This window comes from Phocoena sinus, chromosome 1, assembly GCF_008692025.1.
Source record: "Phocoena sinus isolate mPhoSin1 chromosome 1, mPhoSin1.pri, whole genome shotgun sequence".
Classification (NCBI taxonomy): domain Eukaryota; kingdom Metazoa; phylum Chordata; class Mammalia; order Artiodactyla; family Phocoenidae; genus Phocoena; species Phocoena sinus.
The window spans coordinates 130195305-130216642 of record NC_045763.1 but is presented as its reverse complement, the minus strand read 5'-3'; the positions used below and the strand labels follow the sequence as shown (position 1 = coordinate 130216642).

Genomic DNA, 21338 nt, shown 5'->3' with positions numbered 1-21338 from the left:
TCCCACAAATACATAATGAATACATCTACACGTGGAACAGTTATCACAGAATACCTATTGAATTCTGGCAGAAAATCTCAGACACGCAGAAGTGTGAGGAAGATCTCCATGTAACTGGGTAGGATGAAAGAAAAAAAAACAAAGGAAGCAAGCAGGATAGGACCTGTGCCCCTGGGAGAGAGCTATGAAAGAGGAAAGGTTCTCGTACCCTGGGAAGCCCCTGCACTGGTGGAGAGATCACCTGGGACAGAAAGGGAGCTTCAGAGGCTTGGAGGAGAGCGTAGAAGCTGGTTGGCAGCAGGAAGAACAGAGAGAGACCGGCACAGAGGATCTGTGCTGCCTTGCTGAAGTCCCCAGTCTGAGATGTGGACCTACATGTGAGGGCTGGTTGCAAAAACTCGGGCTTCAGAGGACAGACCTGGGGAGAGTACTGGGGTTAGCCCTGCGGAGGCAGCCTGAAGGGCCTGGAGTGTGGTAAGGACTGCAACCAAGAGTGTATGTGGAAGAAGCCTGGCCCACCATAGAAGTGAAGTGCCATTGTTAAGAGGCACTCAAAGAGAAGGACAGGACCCGCCATTGCAACCTTATTTTTGGCATGCTTACGGCCAGTGTGTGCCGCCATTGAAACCCCATTGTTAATGCATAAGTCAAGTGGGGGGTGGGGCTTGCCATAGCAGCCTCTTTCTCATTGCCACCTCTATGAGCTCTGGGAGCATGCAAGCACCAGCAGATTGCCCACACGTGGAGGCGGGGCTGAAAGCAGAGCCTTCTCCCCATGGCATGTGATCCACAGCACCGCCGCTTGCTTTGTAAACTCAGTGCCTGTGGGATATCTGAGTGGACAACGGGTGCTCCTATGGCTGGGATGGGTCTGGCCTTAGCAGCTGTGGGCTTTGTGGCTGCATGCACGTGGAAGTGGGGCCAGAAGCTGGGCTACTTCCCTAGCTCCCATGGCAGGTCCAGGTGCACAACTGCTGTGGTCCTGGTACCTGACTTCAGTGGATTGACGCCTATGGATCTGTGCTGGTGGCTGTGATCACAGCGCCTGAGGGGCACCAGGGCTGATAGCCTGCATTCCCACAGTGGAGGTGGGGCGAGGGTAGTGTGCACAACAGTGTACTTTGAGGGCTCATGCAGTGGGTGACAGGTGACATCACAGAGTGCACTCCCCGATGGACAGCTCCAATGGAGGAATACTCAGTGGCTTCTCTTCCAGTGGGAGCGCTCCAATCCTGCCTACGTCACACTGCAGCTTAGAAATGAATCTGGGGGCTTCTATGCCAACAACTAGGGAGCAGACCCTGCCCCCAGCAGGGCTGTAACAACCACAGAGCAAAGAGGAGGCCCCGTTCAACATCCAACACGTACTCTGTTCACCACAACATCAGTCATATCCCTGTCAGTGGGATAACAGCCAGCTGAGGAAAGATGTGGCAGCCATCCATACTAAAAAACAGCCCTTGCACCAAAAATATTAAACCCACACAAGCTACACAGGGACACTTCTACATAAAAATAGCCCTTCAAGACCACAGTAGATAATTGTTTCTACTAAACTCATAGAGTAAGAGAAATATAAGTAAAATGAAGAATGAGAGGAACCACTCCCAATTAAAAGATCAAGAGAATTCCCCTGAAAGAACAAATAATGAAACAGACCTCTTCAGTCTAATAGACACCGAGTTTAAAAAGGAGCTACTGAAAATACTGAAGGAATTAAGAAGGGCTATTGATAGAAATGCAGATTACTGTAAAAAGGACCAGGAACTATAAAGAGGAACCAAGACAAATTAAAAGACTTATTTGCTGAGATGAAAGCTGAGTTTAAGGCAATAAGTAGCAGATTGAATAATGTAGAAGAACGAATAAGTGATCTGCAAGTTAGAATAATGGAAATCACCCAATCAGAACAGCAGATAGAAAGCCAAATGAAAAAAAATTGAAAGCAATATAACAGACCTATGGGATAATATAAAGCACGCCAGTCTACACATAATAAGGATCCCAGAAGGAGAAGAAAGAGAAAAGGGAATCAAAAATGTATTTGAAGAAATTATGGCTGAAAACTCCCCAAACCTAAAGAAGGACACGTATCCAGGTACAGGAAGCACGAAGGGTCCCAAACATGATGAACCCAAACAGACCTACACCAAGATATACTATAATTAAAATGGCAAAAGTGAAAGATAAAGGGAGGATTCTAAAGGCAGCAAGAGGAAAACAAGGAGTTAATTACAAGGAAACCCCCATAAGGCTATCAGCTGATTTCTCTACAGAAATGTTGCAAGCCAGAAGGGAGTGGCAAGATATATTCAAAGTCCTGAAGGGAAAAATCTGCAATATAGGATACTCTACCTGGCAAGATTATCATTTAAAATAGGAGAGATAAAGAATTTCTCAGACAAGCAAAAGCTAAAAGAATACAGCAATATTAAACCTGTTCTAAAGGAAATATTGAAAGGTCTTCTCTAAATAGAAAAGAAGCAAGAATCTATAGGAAAGAGAAAATCACAATTGGAAAGTAAATTACTTAAATAAATCAGTACACAGATTTTTTTTGGGGGGGGTCAAGTTTCATGGTTTTATTAACGCAAACACAATGTGCCCATGAGCAATCTATTCTTTTTCTTTTTTTTTTTTTTTTGCGGTATGCGGGCCTCTCACTGTTGTGGCCTCTCCCGCTGTGGAGCACAGGCTCCGGATGCGCAGGCTCAGCGGCCATAGCTCACGGGCCCAGCCGCTCGTCAGCATGTGGGGTCTTCCTGGACCAGGGCACGAACCCATGTCCCCTGCATCGGCAGGTGGACTCTCAACCACTGCGCCACCTGGGAAGCCCCCTATTCATTTTCTTTGCTGCATAGCCTGGTGTTGGGATTGGTGACTGTGATAGCTAGCTGGGCTGCTCTTTCCACAATGGCTTTATGGTTCTTGGAGGAGATGTGAGCAATCTCAGCACAGTAAGATTTGTTGCACAGCAGCGGCGCTTCAAGCTCCTTGACATTATGGACCAGGAACTTCCAGATGCTGCTGGGCAGCATCTGCTTTGTTTTCTTGTTGCTCCCATAACCAATGTTGGGAATCAAGATCTGGCCCTTGAATCTCCTGTGCATCCTGTTGTCAGTGCTTCTGGATTTCTGTCAGTTCTGCTTAATTTTGACATATTGATCTGACTGGTGCTTGATGACCTTCTTGGTCCTCTTTTTGACAACCTTGGGCTTTACGAGGAGTCTGAGGGCAACCATGATGCTGACTGGGAGATGGCTGCCACTTCCATAGGCTGTGCTGAAGAAGAGAGCAGTACACAGATTTTAAAAAATAAAATAAAAAAGGTTTTTCTGTGAAAGTGATGATAACCACAATGAACAGCAAAAGAATAAACATGAAGATGTAAAATAGAACATCAAAATCATACAGTGTGGGGGAGGAGAGTAAGAAAATGTTGATTATTTTTTTCAGAATGTGTTTGAGCCTATTTTACTATCAGTCTAAAGAAAGTAGATATAGGAAGGGGTTAACATACTTCAAAAACAGGGTAAACACAAATCAAAAGCATACAATAGATTCATAAAAACCAAAAAGAAGAGAACACAAGCATAATATAAAAGAAATCATTAAAGCACAAAAGGAAAAACAAAAAGAAAGGAACAAAGAAGAAATACAAAATCAACAGGAAAACAAGGTTTAAAGTGGCAATAAATACATATCTATCAATAATTACCTTAAATGTCAATGGACTAAATGCTCCAATCAAAAGTCATCTAGTGGCAGATTGAATAAAAAAACAAGAGCCTACAATATCCTGCCTACAAGAGACCCACTTTAGGACAAAGGACACATATAGATTGAAAGTGAGGGTGTGGAAAAAGGTATTTCATGCAAACGGAAATGACAAGAAAGCAGTTGTAGCAATACTCATGTCAGACAAAATAGACTTTAAAACAAAGGCCATAAAGAAAGATAAAGGAGGACACTATATAATGATAAAAGGATCAATACAAGAAGATTATATCACACTTATCAACATATATGCACCCAAATACATAAAACAAATACTAACAGACAAAAAGGGAGAAATTGTTGGGAATACATCAATGGTAGGAGACTTTAACATCCCACTCACACCAATGGACAGATCTTCCAGGCAAAAAAATTACTAAGGCAACGGGGATCCTAAATGATACAGTATAACAGTTAGACCTAATTGATATTTTCAGGACATTACTTTCAAAAAAAACCCCCAGAATGCACATTCTTTTCAAGTGCACATGGAATATTCTCTAGAATTGACCACACTCTAGGGTACAAAACAAGCCTCAACAAATTTAAGAGTACAGAAATTATTCCAAGCATCTTTTCTGACCACAATTGCATGAAACTAGAAATCAACCACAGAAAAAGAAAAGAGAAAAAAAGTCAATTGCAGTTTTTTTCTCTTTTCAGTCAAAAAGAAAAGAGAAAAAAAATCAATTACTAAAAAAATCAATGGGTCAACAATGAAATCAAAGAGAAAATTAAATATACCTTGAGACAGATGACAGTGAAATTCTGTGGGATGCAGCAAAAACAGTTCTCAGAGGGAAGTTCACAGTGATACAGGCCTTCTTCAAGAAACAAGAAAAATCTCAAATAAACAAACTAACCCACCACCTAAAAGAATTAGAAAAAGAAGAACAAACAAAACCTAAAGTCAGCAGAAGAAAGGAAATAATAAAGATCAGAGAGGAAATAAATAAAATAGAGATTTAAAAAACAATAGAAAAAATCAATAAAATCAAGAGCTGTTTCTTTGAAAGGGTAAACAAAATTGACAAACCTCTGGCCAGGCTCACCAAGATGAAAAGAGAGAGGACCCAAATAAATAAAATCAGAAATGAAAGAGGAGAAAGCACAACTGATACTGCAGAAACACAAAAAAACCATAAGAGAATACTATAAACAATTACATGCCAACAAATTGGACAACTTAGAAGAAATGGACACATTTCTAGAAACACACAGCCTACCAAAACTGAATCAAGAAGATATAGGTAATTTGAATAGACTGATCTCTAGAAGTGAAATAGAATCTGTTATAAAAAAAATTCCCTACAAACAAAAGTCCAGGACCAGATGGCTTCACAGGAGAATTCTAACAAACATACAAAGAACTCATACCGATCCTTCTCAAACTCTTCCAAAAGACTGAAGAGGAGGGAACACTCCCACCATCACCCTGATACCAAAACCAGACAAAGACACAACCAAAAAAGAAAATTACAGGCCAGTGTCTCTGATGAATATAGATACAAAAATTCTCAACAAAATACTAGCAAAATGAATCCAACAACATATAAAAAAGATCATACACCATGACCAAGTTGGATTTATCCCAGTGTCACAAGGTTGGTTCAACATATGCAAGTCAATCAGTGTGATACACCACGTCAATAACAGACAAAAACCACATGTTCCTCTCATTAGATGCAGAAAAAGCATTTGATAAAATTCAACATCCATTCATGATAAAAACTCTTATGAAAGTGGGTATAGAGGAAATATTATCTCAACATAATAAAAGCTATTTATGACAAACCCACAGCCAATACAGTACTCAACAGTGAAAAGCTGAAAGCCTTCCCGCTAAAATCTGGAACAAGACAGGATGCCCACTCTCACCACCTCTATTCAACATAGTTTTGGAAGTACTAGCCACAGCAATCAGACAAGAAAAAGAAATAAAAGATATCCATATTGGTAGGGAAGAGATAAAATTGTCACTATATGCAGATGACATGATACTATATATTGAAAACCATAAAGACTCCACACAAAAACTTATCAGAACTGATAATTGCATTCAGGAAGGTAACAGGATACAAGATTAACATACAGAAATTGGTTGCATTTCTTTACACGAACAAAGAAATGTCAGAAAGGGAATGTAAAAAGAAAATCCCTTTTAAAATTGCATCAAAAAATACTTAAGAATAAACCTGACCAAGGAGATGAAAGACTTATATGCTGAGAACTATAAAACATGAATAAAGGAAATTGAAGATGATTCAAAGAAATGGAAAGATATCCCATGCTCTTGGATTGGAAGGATTAATATTGTTAAGATGGCCATACTGCTCAAAGCAATCTACAGATTTAATGTGATCCGTATCAAATTGCCCATGATATTTTTCACAGAACTAGAACAAATAAGCCTAAAGTTTATATGGAACCATAAAAGACCCAGAATTGCCAAAGCAATCGTGAGGAAAAAGAACAAAGCAGGAGACATAACCTTCCCAGACTTCAGACAATACTGCAAAACTACAGTAATCAAAACAGTGTGGCATTGGCACAAAAACAGACATATGGATCAGTGGAACAGAATAGAAGGCCCTAAAATAAACCCACACACCTGTGGTTGATTAATCTTTGACAGAGGGGGCAAGAATACACAATGGGAAAAAGACAGTCTCTTCAGCAAGTGGTGCTGGCAGTTGGACAGCCACATGTAAATCCATGAAGTTAGAACACACCCTCATACCATACACAAAAATAAATTCAAAATGGCTTAAAGACTTAAATATAAGACATGACACCATAAAACTCTTAGAAGAGAACATAGGAATAACATTCTCAGACATAAATCGTAGCAATGTTTTCTTAGGTCAGTCTCCCAAGGCAGTAGTAATAAAAGCAAAAATAAACCAATGGGACCTAATCAAACTTAAAAGCTTTGAGAAAATATTTGCAAATGATGCCACCAACAAGGGCTTAATTTCCAAAAGATACAAATGGCTCATACAACTCAATAACAAAAAAAACAACCCAATTAAAATATGGGCAGAAGACCTAAATAGACATTTCTCCAAAGAAGACATACGGATGGCCAATAAACACATGAAAAGATGTTTATCATCATTAATTATTAGAGAAATGCAAATCAAAACTACAGTGAGGTGCAACCTCACATCAGTCAGAATGGCCATCATTAAAAAGTCTACAAGAAACAAATGCTGGAGAGGGTGTGGAGAAAAGCGAACCCTCCTGTGCTGTTGGTAGGAATGTAAATTGCTGCAGCCACTGTGGAAAACAGTATGTACGTTCCACAAAAAACTAAAAATAGAGTTGCCATGTGATCCATCAATCCCACTTCTGGGCATATATCCAGAAACAATTGTAATTCAAAAAGATACATGCACCCTTATATTCATAGCAGCACTATTAACAATAGCCAAGACATGGAGACAACCTAGATGTCCCTCAACAGATGAATGGATAAAGGTGTGGTACATATATGCAACAGAATGCTACTCAGCCATAAAAAAGAATGAAATAATGCCATTTGCAGCAACATGGATGGACCTAGAGAAAGAGAAAGGCAAATATGATGATATCACGTATATGTGGAATCTAAAATATGACACAAATGAACTTATCTACGAAACAGAAACAGACTCACAGACATAGAGAACAGGCTTGTGTTTGCCAAGGGTGGGTAGGGGAGGGATGGATTGGGAGTTTGTAATTAGCAGATGCAAACTATTATATATAGAATGGATAAACAACAAGGTTCTACTGTATAGCAGAGGGAACTATAGTCAATATTCTGTAATAAACCATAATGGGAAAGAATATGAAAAAGAATATATATGTATATATACATATATATGTATAACTGAATCACTTTCTGTACAGCAGAAATTAACACAACATTGTAAATATAATATACTTCAATTTAAAAAAATTGCCTCTTTACCCAAGTCCTCTCTGTCCCCTCCGAGCACCCCAGTATCTTGCATGTTCATATTATAGAAATGTTAGATCTTGATGGAATCTCTGAAATGACCCCCTTGTTTTACAATGAAGAAAGTGCAGACACATGAGGTTAAGCAGTTTATTCACATGGCTGAATTAGGAACAGTAATACTGATTATGTAAGTGTGATCTCACAGCTTTAAATATTAAGAAAAAAAGGTGGGAATACTTGAACTGACATACAAGCATCAAGGTTTCATTAATGACTGGTTCCGCCTTGGACATTATGATTTATTTCATGCCCATTGTTTTTAAAAAGTGGCTTCATTTTTGTTTGCTATAGCAAGCTAATTAAATGTAATTTAAAAATCTGCTTCCTTTCAGGTCAAGTGAAAAGTGCCAAATCTGTATTCTAAGCCATGGTCAGAAAAGAAGTCTTATAAAAGGCCGCATCTTCTATATCTATAAAGGCAAACCTATTCATGCCGACTGAAGTTAAATAGATGTGGGGTTTTATAAAAATGTTTAAGTATGAAATTAAATCACCCTTGTTTCGTTTTACGCTATTCAGCATGCTTATGTCCAGACTCTCTGGCCTTGCCTCTGCCTCCGCAAGTCAGTTTCATGTGAGTTCCACGTACTCCTTCCAGAGAGCACTTGGCTGTGAGTCACTCACAAAGACCATATGGAAGCTTTAAAAGCTACTTAGAGAATCTAACAATTTTCTGTGTAACTGAGGCAGGAAATTGCTGTTCAAATGAGGAATTCTATTAAAAAAAAAAAAAAGACATGTTGGCCATTTCCAGAAGAAAAATTTGTTCTCCCTCTCTCAAAAGGGAAGCTATGGGATGACATTCTGGAGCAAGGAAATATTAAGGATGGTTTGGATCAGGGTCCTCTGCTTATACAGCTATTACTTTTTTATGTCCAAATTAAAATTCACCTTTAAGGTGGGATATAGTCTCTTAGTAAATCTTCCTGTTTCTTTATCTTTAACACCCTTGTCTTTAAATTAATAAATACAAATCTCTTTAGTTTTATATTTAGATTTCCCCTACTCAGCAGGTTTAGCAATATAGTTATTATATCTGTATTACATGCCATTTTCCTTTTGTTTTATATTACCTACATTTTAGATATCATTGTTGGTTTCATATTAGTGATTTGGAATGTCCTTTTATCTACTTTGTCTAAGAGTCCCTGAACCTTCTACTACTCTGTGACTTTCCGGAAAAGTTTTATAGAAAGAAAATTATTCTCCTCTTTGTCCCATCCTGAAAGCTAGTTTTTCATTGTTGAGGGGAAGGAAAAGAAATGAGCAATTCAGTAATTCCTTGTCAGTTGGCATTTTCTCAACCATGATTTTGAGGTAACACTGTCTCACAAATTTAAAAGTTTTGAGATCTTTTTTTTTTATGTATGAGCAATTCAGTTTCAGTTGCTTTAAGCAGAAGAAAAGGGCAATGACTCTCACTCCCCTCTCTGGTAGATCCAGTGGGTATTTATGGAGTAGTGCAAAGAAGACCTTTGTTTGCTCCGTTCTCTTAATATTGTAGATTGTGAGAAGTCTATTATCTTTAAGCACCGCAATAATTTGGGAAAAGGCCAGGTGCCGTTTTTGTCATTTCTACTCTAATTCTACACTTTCTGAGCCTTGATCTCGAATATGACAATATTCAATTATATTGTCAATTGTACCTCAATAAAGCTGAAAAAAAGTCAATCCTGACCCTTGGCGAGGCAATCTGTAATTCTCCATTCCATGACCTCTATCCCCAATGTTAGGAAGAATTAATCCCTCCTTCTTTGGGGCACCCATAGCATTAATAGCTTCATACTGTATTCTATTTAATTGTTCACATGTGAACTATTGAGCTTTTTGAGGGTAGGGGCTTTGTCTTGTTTTTCTTCATTCCTAAAGAACCTGTAACATAGTAAGTTAGTAAATAATAGTTGAATGAATTCTCTTTCGGTGCCACGTTTTTCATAGAACTCAGTAGTCTTCATTCATCTATAAAGCTTGTTCGCCTTAGTAGAAATGAATCCTGAATCCTTTTCTCCATATTTTGCTAGTGTCAGTGCCCTATTTCCACTCCAGCTCCTCCAGAAGACAAGCCACACACACGTCTAGCATTATGACTGTATATCTAGTTTCTTCTCTAATTGTCTATTTTTAAACTTTCTTCTTGAATGCCACATTACTTTTTAGGCAATATGAACCTGGTGATTACCAAGGAATTCCTGGATCTCATTTCAAAGATTTCATTGTTGTGACAGTCTGAATATACATTTATATCTATAGATCTGTTACTTTAGTATGTTTTGAGAGATACGATATGTCTTGTGACCTATTGTTGCATTGAATTATAAGTATATTCACAGGAGTGTGAAAGGTCCTTGTACTTTGAGTTTTAGCTATTACTCGAGTAGCTGCATGACTTTTCCCACACACCCACAGAATAATTAATTACTATTTCAAGGTGCATACTAATAAATTAAAAATCACATTATTTGAGAGGTAGTAAAGCAAAGGCTACATTAAGTGTTCTGATAACTTCTAGATAGTGGTTCCTTAGGCTTTTGTATTTTTTTTCATTGATTAGAAAACTGTAAAAAAAAAAAGGGAGGAGATTGGTATGACATCATTAAGAAAACAGCTATTATCTGTTATTGCTATCATTTAATAAAAAAAAGACATATTAACACCAAAAAAGGGGAAGATATGATTTCAGTATAAGGCTCTACTCTTTAAGGTGAATAAATTAAGTTTTATTATAGACTTTTATGTTTTCATTTCGTTATCTATGATGGAATTTTGTTATGAATCACAACTGGCATGTGGTCTACCCTTTGAGAACTGCTCTAGACTGAGCTAAAGCAGTCAGACTGCTACTTAGGCTACCATGATGCCCCAAATTATAAAGGGCTGATAATCCATCCCAATGTTTCATCTAATTTGTGATAGATTGTATTTTCCAAGATGGTCGCATCTCCCATCCCACGGTCATGACATTCCTGACATAGGGAGGTGGGTCTCTGTTCTCTCATCATGAACCTGGGCAGTCCTGTGATTACAGTAGAAGTAATACTATGTGATTTCCATAGATCATAAAAGATAAAAGGTGATACAGTTTCTACCTAGTTCGCTTGAGATGCTGGCTTGGAGAGACCCATATGGACAGGCACTGAGGCCCTGGCTGAGCTCCAGCCAGCAGTCATCAGTGATACAGGTGAGTCATCTTGGAAGTGGATCCTCCAGTGGAGCCACCACAGCCAATGCTGTATGGAGCAGAGACAAGCCTCTGTGGAGCCCTGCCAAAATTGTTGATCTCAGCCAAATAAATGATTGTCGTTCTAAACTACTAAGGTTTGTGTCTGTTTGTTATGCAGCAATGTATAGCATAAAAATTTTGGAACCAGGAAGTGAGAAATTGACATAACAAACCCTAAAATGTGGCGTTGCCATTTTGGGACTGGGTAGTAGGCAGATGCTGGAAGGGGCCAGAGGGGAGTGTTAGTGAAAGCCTGCAGAGCCTTAGATTATTAGCAGAATCTTTAAGGCTGTCTAGCAGGCTATTAGTGGGAATTTACAGGAAAGAGAGGAAAATATTATTAGAAGCTGGAGAAAAGGGGCCCTTGTTATGTGATGGTGGTAAGTTTGGCCACACTTTTGTCTAAGTAATGAGCTCAGTGATCGTGCTAAGGACTTTTCCAGTGTTCAACTGCCACCTGGATTCTCCTACTAAAATATGAGAGGAGAGAGATGAGCTGAAAAGGAACAGTTCAGTTTTCAAATAACATTTAAAAGAAATATAAAGGATTCAGTACTTGCTAGGTTTGAAAATAAAATTAGTTCTCATTTCTAGCCTTTCTAGATGGCAGAAAATTCTCAAACTAAGAAACGGCTTCTGAGAAAAGGTAAAATCTCAGGCAGGATTGTGAGGTCATTTTTTAAGACCTCAGAGATATCCAGGTGGTATGTCATGGAAACTTTCAGACTCAGAAAGGCTTTTCTCAGTCTCAGACTTGAGGTGGGCTTTCTCAGTGCAGCTGGGAAGGTGGCCTCTAGCTGTTCTAGGCAGTCATCACCACAACTAAACTCAAATGGAAAGAGAGCAGCTCTCTCCCAATAATGGTATATATATCAAGGCATCATCTGATTGCTCTTGTCTGAGTCCCATGCTCTGAACCAATCACAGTGTTAGGGAGTTGGGGAACTATGACTAATCAACCTGTCATGTGCCTGTCTTAGTCAGACAGTATAGTCTATCGTCAAAAGATGGAGTTTGGGGGAAACACACTGGAAAGCCTCTCACCTCTCAACATTCAAAGCCACCAAAGTCTGTTCAACTGGCTCTACCAAAAATGGTGAAATATACATTTATTATTGCTTTCTTTTTTGCTCTATGGGAAATACTGTTATGTAGAGAAATGTGATCATCTCTGTGTATTTTAGTTATGTGCTATCTGTAGCTCTCAGAACTATATGTAATCTAGAGCCGACTCTATGAATTTTGTTCAAGTTTTCTTGAGGTATGAGTATTTTTCCAAAAGCCATGGAGAATCTGACTTTGGAAATGTGAAACTGTATGAGTCTTACCTGGAGGGTCTAGGGTGACCCAGGTGAGCCTGAGAGGACAGCAGTGAGATAGGAACTAGATAGAACTGGAAGGACATGACTCAAAGTGACCTGAGGCATTGCAGTGGAGGAGAGAAATCAAGGTGACAAGCAATGTAGATAAGGTTAAGATGAAAATGGGAGAAAGGGTAGTGAACTTGGTAACCAGAAGAGTTCAGTAAGGGCAGGATGGGAATGAGTAAAGAATGGGTCTCTCAGGAGACAGCCTGAGAATAAGACTTTTTTTTTTCAACATGGTCCTTGGGATTTATGGTAGGGATGGACCCAGTGGCTTAAAAGAACCATACCAGATGACAGCAACAAAACGCTGTCAAACGTCTATTTTAGGGGAATGGCATGTGAGTGCCAGTGGTGGTTGCTGCAGTCAGAGGGAGACATAGAGCTGTTGACTGATACTACTTAGTCTCAAGTAGGAATTGGGACTTTCGTTTGTTCACGTTTCCTTGATATAGTGATGGAGAAGATCGACGACAGAGTTAGTAATCTCACTGCTGTGGTATTATCCTTGGTGCCCAGGGGAAGAGGATTTGATTAGTGAGGCACAGGGATGAGAGGGTAGAATTTCATTGTCACAAAATAACTTCCTTGAAAGTTAACTACAAATTAATAGCTTGTTCATTTGTTTAAATTTATGCTGTATTTGTTTTTAATGATTAGATTTGAGGTAAAGATATCATGTTAGGCATCACAGAATTTGGGATGCATTTGTCCTGTGAAGAATGGGTGATATTGTTTCTTCAAGGACCAAAAGCCAATGACAAATAGGAGTTAAGGAGGAAAAGGCGAAACTCCACTGAGAAGAAAAGAGAGATGGAAAAAGAGAAAACAGAAAAGGATGAATGAAAAAGTCAGAGGGGAGACAAAGCAGTGTTGAAAAGGGGTAGGGTTGAAGAAAGAAAAACAGTATATATTAAAAAACCGTATAGGAGGAGGTTCTGTCTACATGGTCCATGACCATTTCAGCCATTACATCAGGCAGAGAAAATCAGTTAAAACAGTTGTATGTATAGACACAGCTTGAGCATTAAGAAATGCAAATTTCCCTGGAACTGGGATCACTTAGCTTTTTCTGGATTGGGGGTGGGGATAATGTGTGTAACCAATCAGAATGAAAGTAAGTTGGCAAGAAACCAATAGGAATTAGGCATGGAAATGCTTTCATGTGAAATCAGTTGGCAGTACTGTCTGTGGCAAACAGACACAGAGCTGAGCATTTTTTTTTGATTTTCGAGTGCCTTCATCTTGATTTCAACTCTGAACCTGCTTAGCTTTGGCAGAAGGTATTGCTGGTCTTAACAGTTTAGAGAACTTGATTTGAGAGTGATGCTGTAATGATGAGTGGGCTGTGAAGGTGCCAAGGATGTGAAGTGCTACTTGAGGGACAGATTTGAAGATACAACGTTTTGAATCCCATCTCTGGCCCACCCTCTGCTTCACACCAGAATCATTGTGGCTTGCAGACCAAACAAATGCAAAATAAATATCCAAAGATGAGCTCCACAAATAATGGGGATACTTCAGGAGCCTCCAGGAATTTTAGGTTAACTCTAGCTGCAAGGAAAAGAAAAAGAGAATGAGCTGTTCTCAGGACCCCACATAGATTTGTGCAAGCTATGTCCTACACAAAGGGGCAGCTGTGATGGGGGTGGGTATTGGGGCTGAAGTCCAGCCTATTATTCATGTGCCAAGCCATGTGCCCTGTTGTTAGCAAGGGAGACTTTTTCTAATTCACTCAAAGCTACCATATGAGCAAACCTCAACTTTTGTCTCTTCCTTTGTTTTGAGGTTAGTTCACATCCTTCCCCATCCCCAACCTTAACTGACGTGACTCAGCTTTGACCTTGTTTCTCATTTGCCATTTTGGATTTGGAGGGGCCTGAGAGAGGAAAAAAGGGACAAGGGATTGCAGTAGTAAAAGAAAATTCTAGAATGATTTGTACCCGTGGAGAAAGAGTTCCCCCTCAAAGAGTTCAGTTCATCAAATATTTATGGAGAGCCTGTTGTGTGCCACATACTGTGTGCACAGCCTTAAGGAAAATCAGTAGTCAGCCCTGACCCTCAAGAAACTCACTGTCCAATGGAGAAGGCAAAATCGTACAATAAATGGTATGTGCAAAAATCAATACAATCCCTCCCCCATACACACGGAGCAGTATGAGGAAGAAACACTAACACTGCTGTTAATGTTCTTAGAGCAAAGGTGGAACAGGCAGTATTAACATGTACCTTGTGGCAAGAAGAAATGTGCTTATATCTGAGTATGGTATAATCTTAGGTAGAAAGAATGTGGATGGATTGGGTCCTGGCAAGTCTCATTGTCTTCATTTTTGTGTATCATAACGGATTAGTCTGTACTAGTGAAAGTGTCAACAGTAACTCTCATCCAGGTTCATCAATTGGGACTGAAAAAGCAATGGCAAAAGCAAACGTGTCCTTCTGGGTGCAAAAAGAAGGTAACCAGCCTGATTTACTCTGTGGACGGTCAGCTGACTACATGCCAACAAAGGAGCATTTCCCAATTCTTGTATGTTCCACTGTTGTTTTGGGAGGTAGGTGGTTGTTTTTTTTTTGGTACGCAGGCCTCTCACTGTTGTGGCCTCTCCCGTTGCGGAGCACAGGCTCCGGACGCGCAGGCTCAGCGGCCAGGGCTCACGGGCCCAGCCGCTCCACGGCATGTGGGATCCTCCCGGACCAGGGCACGAACCCGTGTCCCCTGCATCGGCAGGTGGACTCTCAACCACTGCGCCACCAGGGAAGCCCCAAGGTGGTTGTTTTTATACCTCATCTCTCCTCTGCCCTCTGAACCTTTCTTAGTGCAGAAAGTAATCACAACTATAACAAAAGCAGGGGGCCAGTGAAATTATAAGATGTTACTGAATGCTATTAGTCTTGTTTCATTTATTTGTAAGTATCACCTATACTGTGCTCCTTCATTCAGTGACATTTGCTGAGCACAGCAGTGTGGAGAATAAGATAGTCCTTAAGCTCAAGGAGACCTCTTGTGGGGGAGACAGGCAGACAGATAATTACAATGCAGTGTCGTTAGTATAACTATAAAGGTATGGTCCAGAATCTCTGGTAACAAGGGAGAGGGAGAGCCTCACACTGCTTGGCTGCTTGATGGCCTGCCAGGCCTAACGTGACCAAAATATCTGGAATGAGAGGAGGGCAAACGGGGCAAATAGAACTCAGATATATGGATTACAACTTGTTTGGTTAACATCATCAATTTTGTCCATTCTAGTATAGCTTTTATGTGATTTTTCTTTAGGGAAGATGCACCACCCACCCACCCCCTAGTGGGGAATTAGGAAAAGCTTCACCTATAAGGTCTCTTAAGCAATGGTTAAGAATTCGATAGGTATGGTGAATGATACTCATGCAGATAAAATAACGTATTAAAAAACACAGATGCGTTATTCCATAATTCAGTGCTAGCAATTAGAGAAAATTTTCTAGTCCCCTTAAAAGTTTTTTTATTTGGGAAAAATGTCAGCTGCTTTAAAATCCTTTCTGGAACTAGGAAGACTATAAAGAAACAAACAACGAAGCAAATACATATGAAGAACTTCAATTTTACTCATTTCAGGGAATGAAATTGCTTTCTCTGGGGTCTTTAAAACACTCATTAGTGACCTTGGTCCCTTTTGGTACCAGAAGGTGCTGTTGACCATGTATTTCGCTAGCTTTGGATCCTTTATGATTACATAGAGACAAGTGCTCCAGCAGTAAAGGGCATGACAGAAGTAGTTTGAGAAGCATTTCTTTGGCTAGCTTTATGCATAAGAAGTATTCAAAAAATATTTACTGATGTGTCATGACCTCTGGCTGGAAGGAAGGAAATGCAGACTCTGAGATGCCAATGAGTCTTGCCTTTAGGCATAAATTAATTGGATTATAGTCGATATATTGCCTCAGGAGGTGATGAGCTGAATAATCTTAGAGTAGGGAGTTTTAAGGCAAGAAAATACATATAAATAGGATAGCTAGTGTCTTTTCACACTTGCTGGTGAAGGCAGTTTTCCCTATGGTTAGATCTCAGTTAAAAGTATTTCTTTTAAGAAAACTATAGAATATATGTTACTGTAGCTTAGGAGGAGTAATGATTAATATAAGGCATACTTTATAGGTATGAAATTTGGTTTTTCATAATTTCTCATCATCAGATCCATAGGCAAGATACCCATACAGTGATCCTAACGTGCCACTGGGTGGGCAAATGGGAGGTTGTTGGAACTTCAGTATTTTCCAAATTCACCTATGAGTGATGCCTCATTATGTGTGTCTTATACTAAGAGACAGCATTTCTAACAGCTGTCAGTTGTTTATTCATGATGATATGACATTCAGAGGAAGTTTAAAATCAAATACCTAGAGAGAGGTAATATTAAATTGTTTTTAAACCATACCTTATGTCCAAATAACACATACATGTATTTTTTTTTTTTAGGACTTCTGAGGGCATTTTTAAAGAATTCTGAAGTCATTGTCTTGACGATTCTTTCTCTTGTTGGATTTTTGATAGGACAACTGGCCTACAATTTTGTTGAGGTGACGTACATACGAAAACTTAGAGAATAGATTAAAGAACAAAGACCAAAAACAAGGTCAACTCCCATCCCCATCCCTGAATGAGTGGAATTATTATTTCTTTTATGTGACGAGCTACTGAGAAAAATTTATCTGGTGTTAAATTTTTGAAAATGGAAAACCATCCAAGAAAGGAAACAAATTAGAGAGACTTAAAGCAGTAATTTGGAAGTGAGTAAAATGTGATTGCGTTCTTGGGTTCTTCGTCACCTGCCTTTGGTCCTTACTCTTGTTTCCTTCCCCTGTACATACACTGGACTTTCTCCTGCTATTGTCTTCAGCACCGTCGGAGACTCTAGTTACAAAAGGCAACAGTTACTGTCATGATGAAGCAAGGTTACTATTTTCTAACTACCAGATTAAATGCAAAGCGTGCATCATATGAAACATAGATCCAAGAAAAACTTCATTAATTTAATTTATTGACATGATTTCAAATGTATAGCTGTGTGATCAACAACAATTTGTCTCCACTCATTCTTTTATTTAAAAAGAAGTGGAGACAATGCTTGTACCTATTTAGGATTGTAAAAGCCTCTTGTTATTCTTCTGAAACACCACACAACTAACATCTTTTTAGTGTTAACTATGTGCCAGGCTCCCTTTTAAGTTCTTTGTTTTCTTTTTAATAAATTTATTAACTTATTATTAACTCTTGAGTTAATTCATTCATCCTCACAGCAACCCAGTGGAAGTAGGTACTCTGTTCCCATTTTACTGATGAGGAAACTGAGGCACAGAGATGTTAAGCAATGAAGATTAAACTATTAATTGGGCCAAAGACTTTTTAGGAGGGAATATTTATAGCACTTCAGTCATTGTTGTTGTTAGTGTTTTCCATTCATCTGTGTATAACCTTCATGATTTATGTCCTATATACACGATCTGTACTATTATCTAGGTATTATTTTTCTCTACTTGACTCACTGAAAGATTTTAAAATCCTAAGCAAATATCTGTGAAATCACAAGTATCCATGCACAGTTCTTTTTTTCCTCTTACGCAAATTAAAATAATTATCTAACAGTCAAATAAAAAATACCTATCTGTGAACCACCTAAAATCACCTCAGGGATCACCGATGGTGAAGTACGACTTTTGAAAATACTGATTACTTACCACAAGCAATGTTTGTGTAGCCTAAACTCACACACGTTTCTGGTGAGTAGAGGACTATGCATTTAACTCAGGTGGATGGTTAGTTAGATCAGGAAATCTACCACAAGACCCCCAGGACTGGCCTTGTAGATAATCTCTCATTAGTTGCAAATTGGAATATTATAAAATTTATATTGATTGACAGAGCATCAACTTAATTTCTAATACTTCAGAATGGTAGCAAACTAATTTCTTGTTTGCCTTTGTTACTTTAGATGCACCAAGTTGTCTACCCTCTTCTAAGAACACCAAGTTTTTCAATTTATTGTTATTTTTCACCTTTAATTATATTTATGGCTGCTTTGAATGTGGACTTCTATATACTCAAGAATGTGTTTTGGCAGGTAAGAACACATTTTAAGACAAATTATGGTCCATTCTTGCTTATTCATGTTGACAGAGAATCTGACTCTCTATGAAGAAGATTAATAATTCATAAATCTCACATTTTTAGTTGTTTTATCCCCTTCATTCTGCAAAACCACTAATTAAAGAGAGTTGAGGGGAGGGAGAAGGAATGAATATTTGCTGAGTGACCACTGTGACTAGGCACTGAGTTATTATCTCCATTTCACATATAAGCAGAGTGTAGTTCAGAGGTCACAAGGCTGATAAACGGCAGAACCTGGATCCTAATCCCACCTCTGACTTCATCTCAGCTGTCTATCTGTAGATTTGTACATTTTCACTGCTCTGGTTGTTTTATTTATGCATTCTCTCTCTCTTTCTTTTCTTAATCATGCTTGCCAGATTATTTTATTTTTCTTTTCAAAATGTTTTATTTTCCTTGATTTTATTCTGTACTTTTCTAACATCTTGAGCTAGGTATTAGTTGATTGACTTTTAGCTTTTTTATTTTTGCATTTTGTACATTTAAGGTTTTAAGTTTTCCTGTAACAACTCTTTTATATTAACCTCAAATGTTTAGATTTTAGTGTTTTCATTTTTATCCCTCCTACTTAAATTTTATTATACTTTTTTCTTTGACCTGTTAATTATTTAAAAGTCATTTTTAAATGTCCAAATACGGCTTCTAAATGATCATTTCTCTTGTCACATTGTGATCAGAGAATGTGTTTTGTATATCAACTCTTTGATTTTTGTTGAAGTATGGTTATTTTCCTAATTTTTTCCTCATTATTTAGTTACCCTTTTGTCCCAAATAATGCCTTTGTCATAAGTCAATTTCATCTGGTATTATTATAGTTATACTAGCTTTCTTTTGGTTAGTATTTGCGTGCTAAAAATTTTCCATTCTTTTATTTTCAAGATTTTGATGTCCTTATGCTTAGATGTCTTTTTGATAATATACAGTTGGACTTTGTTATTTTATCCAGGTTGAGAATCTCTGATGGGCTTTTTTTGGATTTTGGGGGTAATATTTGTTGTGATTAAAAATAGATTTAGAAGGGAAAAAGATTTTAGTAGATTTGAAACACCAAGGAAGATATGTAAATGTCTTGGAAAGATGCTCAACATCTTTTTTTTTTTTTTTTTACATCTTTATTGGAGTATAATTGCTTTACAATGGTGTGTTAGTTTCTGCTTTATAACAAAGTGAATCAGTTATACACATACATATGTTCCCATATCTCTTCCCTTTGCGTCTCCCTCCCTCCCACCCTCCCTATCCCACCCTCTAGGTGGTCACAAAGCACTGAGCTGATCTCCCCATGCTATGCGGCTGCTTCCCACTAGCTATCTATTTTACGTTTTGGTAGTATGTCCATGCCACTCTCTCACTTCGTCACAGCTTTCCCTTCCCCCTTCCCATATCCTCAAGTCTGTGCTCTAGTAGGTCTGTGTCTTTATTCCTGTCTTACCCCTAGCTTCTTCATGATATTTTTTTTCTTAAATTCCATATATATGTGTTAGCATACAGTATTTGTCTTTCTCTTTCTGACTTACTTCACTCTGTATGACAGACTCTAGGTCCATCCACCTCATTACAAATAGCTCAATTTTGTTTCTTTTTATGGCTGAGTAATATTCCATTGTATATATGTGCCACATCTTCTTTATCCATTCATCCGATGATGGACACTTTGGTTGTTTCCACCTCCTGGCTATTGTAAATAGAGCTGCAATGAACATTTTGGTACATGACTGTTTTTGAATTATGGTTTTCTCAGGGTATATGCCCAGTAGTGGGATTGCTGGGTCATATGATAGTTCTATTTGTAGTTTTTTAAGGAACCTCCATACTGTTCTCCATAGTGGCTGTACCAATTCACATTCCCACCAGCAGTGCAAGAGTGTTCCCTTTTCTCCACACCCTCTCCAGCATTTATTGTTCCTAGATTTTTTGATGATGGCCATTCTGACTGGTGTGAGTTGATATTTCATTGTAGTTTTGATTTGCATTTCTCTAATGATTAATGATGTTGAGCATTCTTTCATGTGTTTATTGGCAGTCTGTATATCTTCTTTGGAGAAATGTCTATTTAGGTCTTCTGCCCATATTTGGATTGGGTTGTTTGTTTTTTTGTTATTGGATGCTCAACATCTTAAATGTTATTAGGGAAATATAAATTAAAACCATACTGAGATACCACTGGCATTCCTATTAGAATGGCAGCAGCAGCAATAACAAACCTGATTAGTACCAAGTGGTGGTAAGAATGCAGAGAACCTAGAACTCTCGTACACTGCTGCTGAGATTGCACAATGGTACAGTCACTTTGGGAAACAGTCTGGGAGTTTCTTATAAAGTTAAATATACACTTGCCTTATGACCCAGCAATTCCACTCTTATGTATTTATCCAAGAGAAATGAAAACTTAATTTCTACTAAACCTCTGTGTGAATCTTTATGGCAGCTTTATTCATAATCTCAAAAGTCTGGGGAATTCCCTGGCAGTCCAGTGGTTAGGGGTCAGCGCTTCCACTGCAGAGGGCGTGGATTTGATCCCTGGTCGGGAAACTAAGATCCTGCAAGCTGTGCAGCACAGCCAAAAAAAGAAAAAGAAAAAAAAAATCACAAAAGTCTGGAAACAGCTCAAATGTTATTCAGCCAGTGATGAATAAAGAAATTGTGGCACATCTTACAATGGAATACTATTGATAGGCACAATATGGAAGACTTTCAAATGCATTACGCTAAGACTCGACCAGACTTGAAAGGGTACATACTGTATAATTCCATTCATCCATTCATAGACCTTCCTTCTAGCAAAGGCAAAACTATAGCTTTGGAAAACAGATCATTGGTTGCCAGGGA

The 21338-nt window shown here is 38.6% G+C and overlaps 2 protein-coding genes and 1 pseudogene across 3 annotated transcripts in view; 2 read left to right on the top strand and 1 right to left on the bottom strand.

Annotated features, from left to right (window-relative positions):
• Positions 1-10508, top strand: part of ANKRD45 (ankyrin repeat domain 45) — a 56601-nt gene extending 46093 nt beyond the window's left edge. For both annotated transcript variants that reach the window (XM_032636202.1, XM_032636195.1), the window contains exon 6: positions 8116-10508. In XM_032636202.1, coding sequence (XP_032492093.1) covers positions 8116-8147 — 32 coding nt within the window. In that variant the 3' untranslated portion in view covers positions 8148-10508. The remainder of the gene's footprint in view (positions 1-8115) is intronic.
• On the bottom strand, positions 2838-3242 carry LOC116756048 (annotated as a pseudogene).
• A 4153-nt stretch (positions 10509-14661) lies between the features above and the next one.
• SLC9C2 (solute carrier family 9 member C2 (putative)) overlaps positions 14662-21338 on the top strand; it is a 92661-nt gene continuing 85984 nt past the window's right edge. The window contains exons 1-3 of the mRNA XM_032636184.1: positions 14662-14919; positions 16821-16921; positions 18334-18462. Of these exons, the coding sequence (XP_032492075.1) occupies positions 14784-14919; positions 16821-16921; positions 18334-18462 (366 nt within the window). The 5' untranslated portion in view covers positions 14662-14783. The remainder of the gene's footprint in view (positions 14920-16820; positions 16922-18333; positions 18463-21338) is intronic.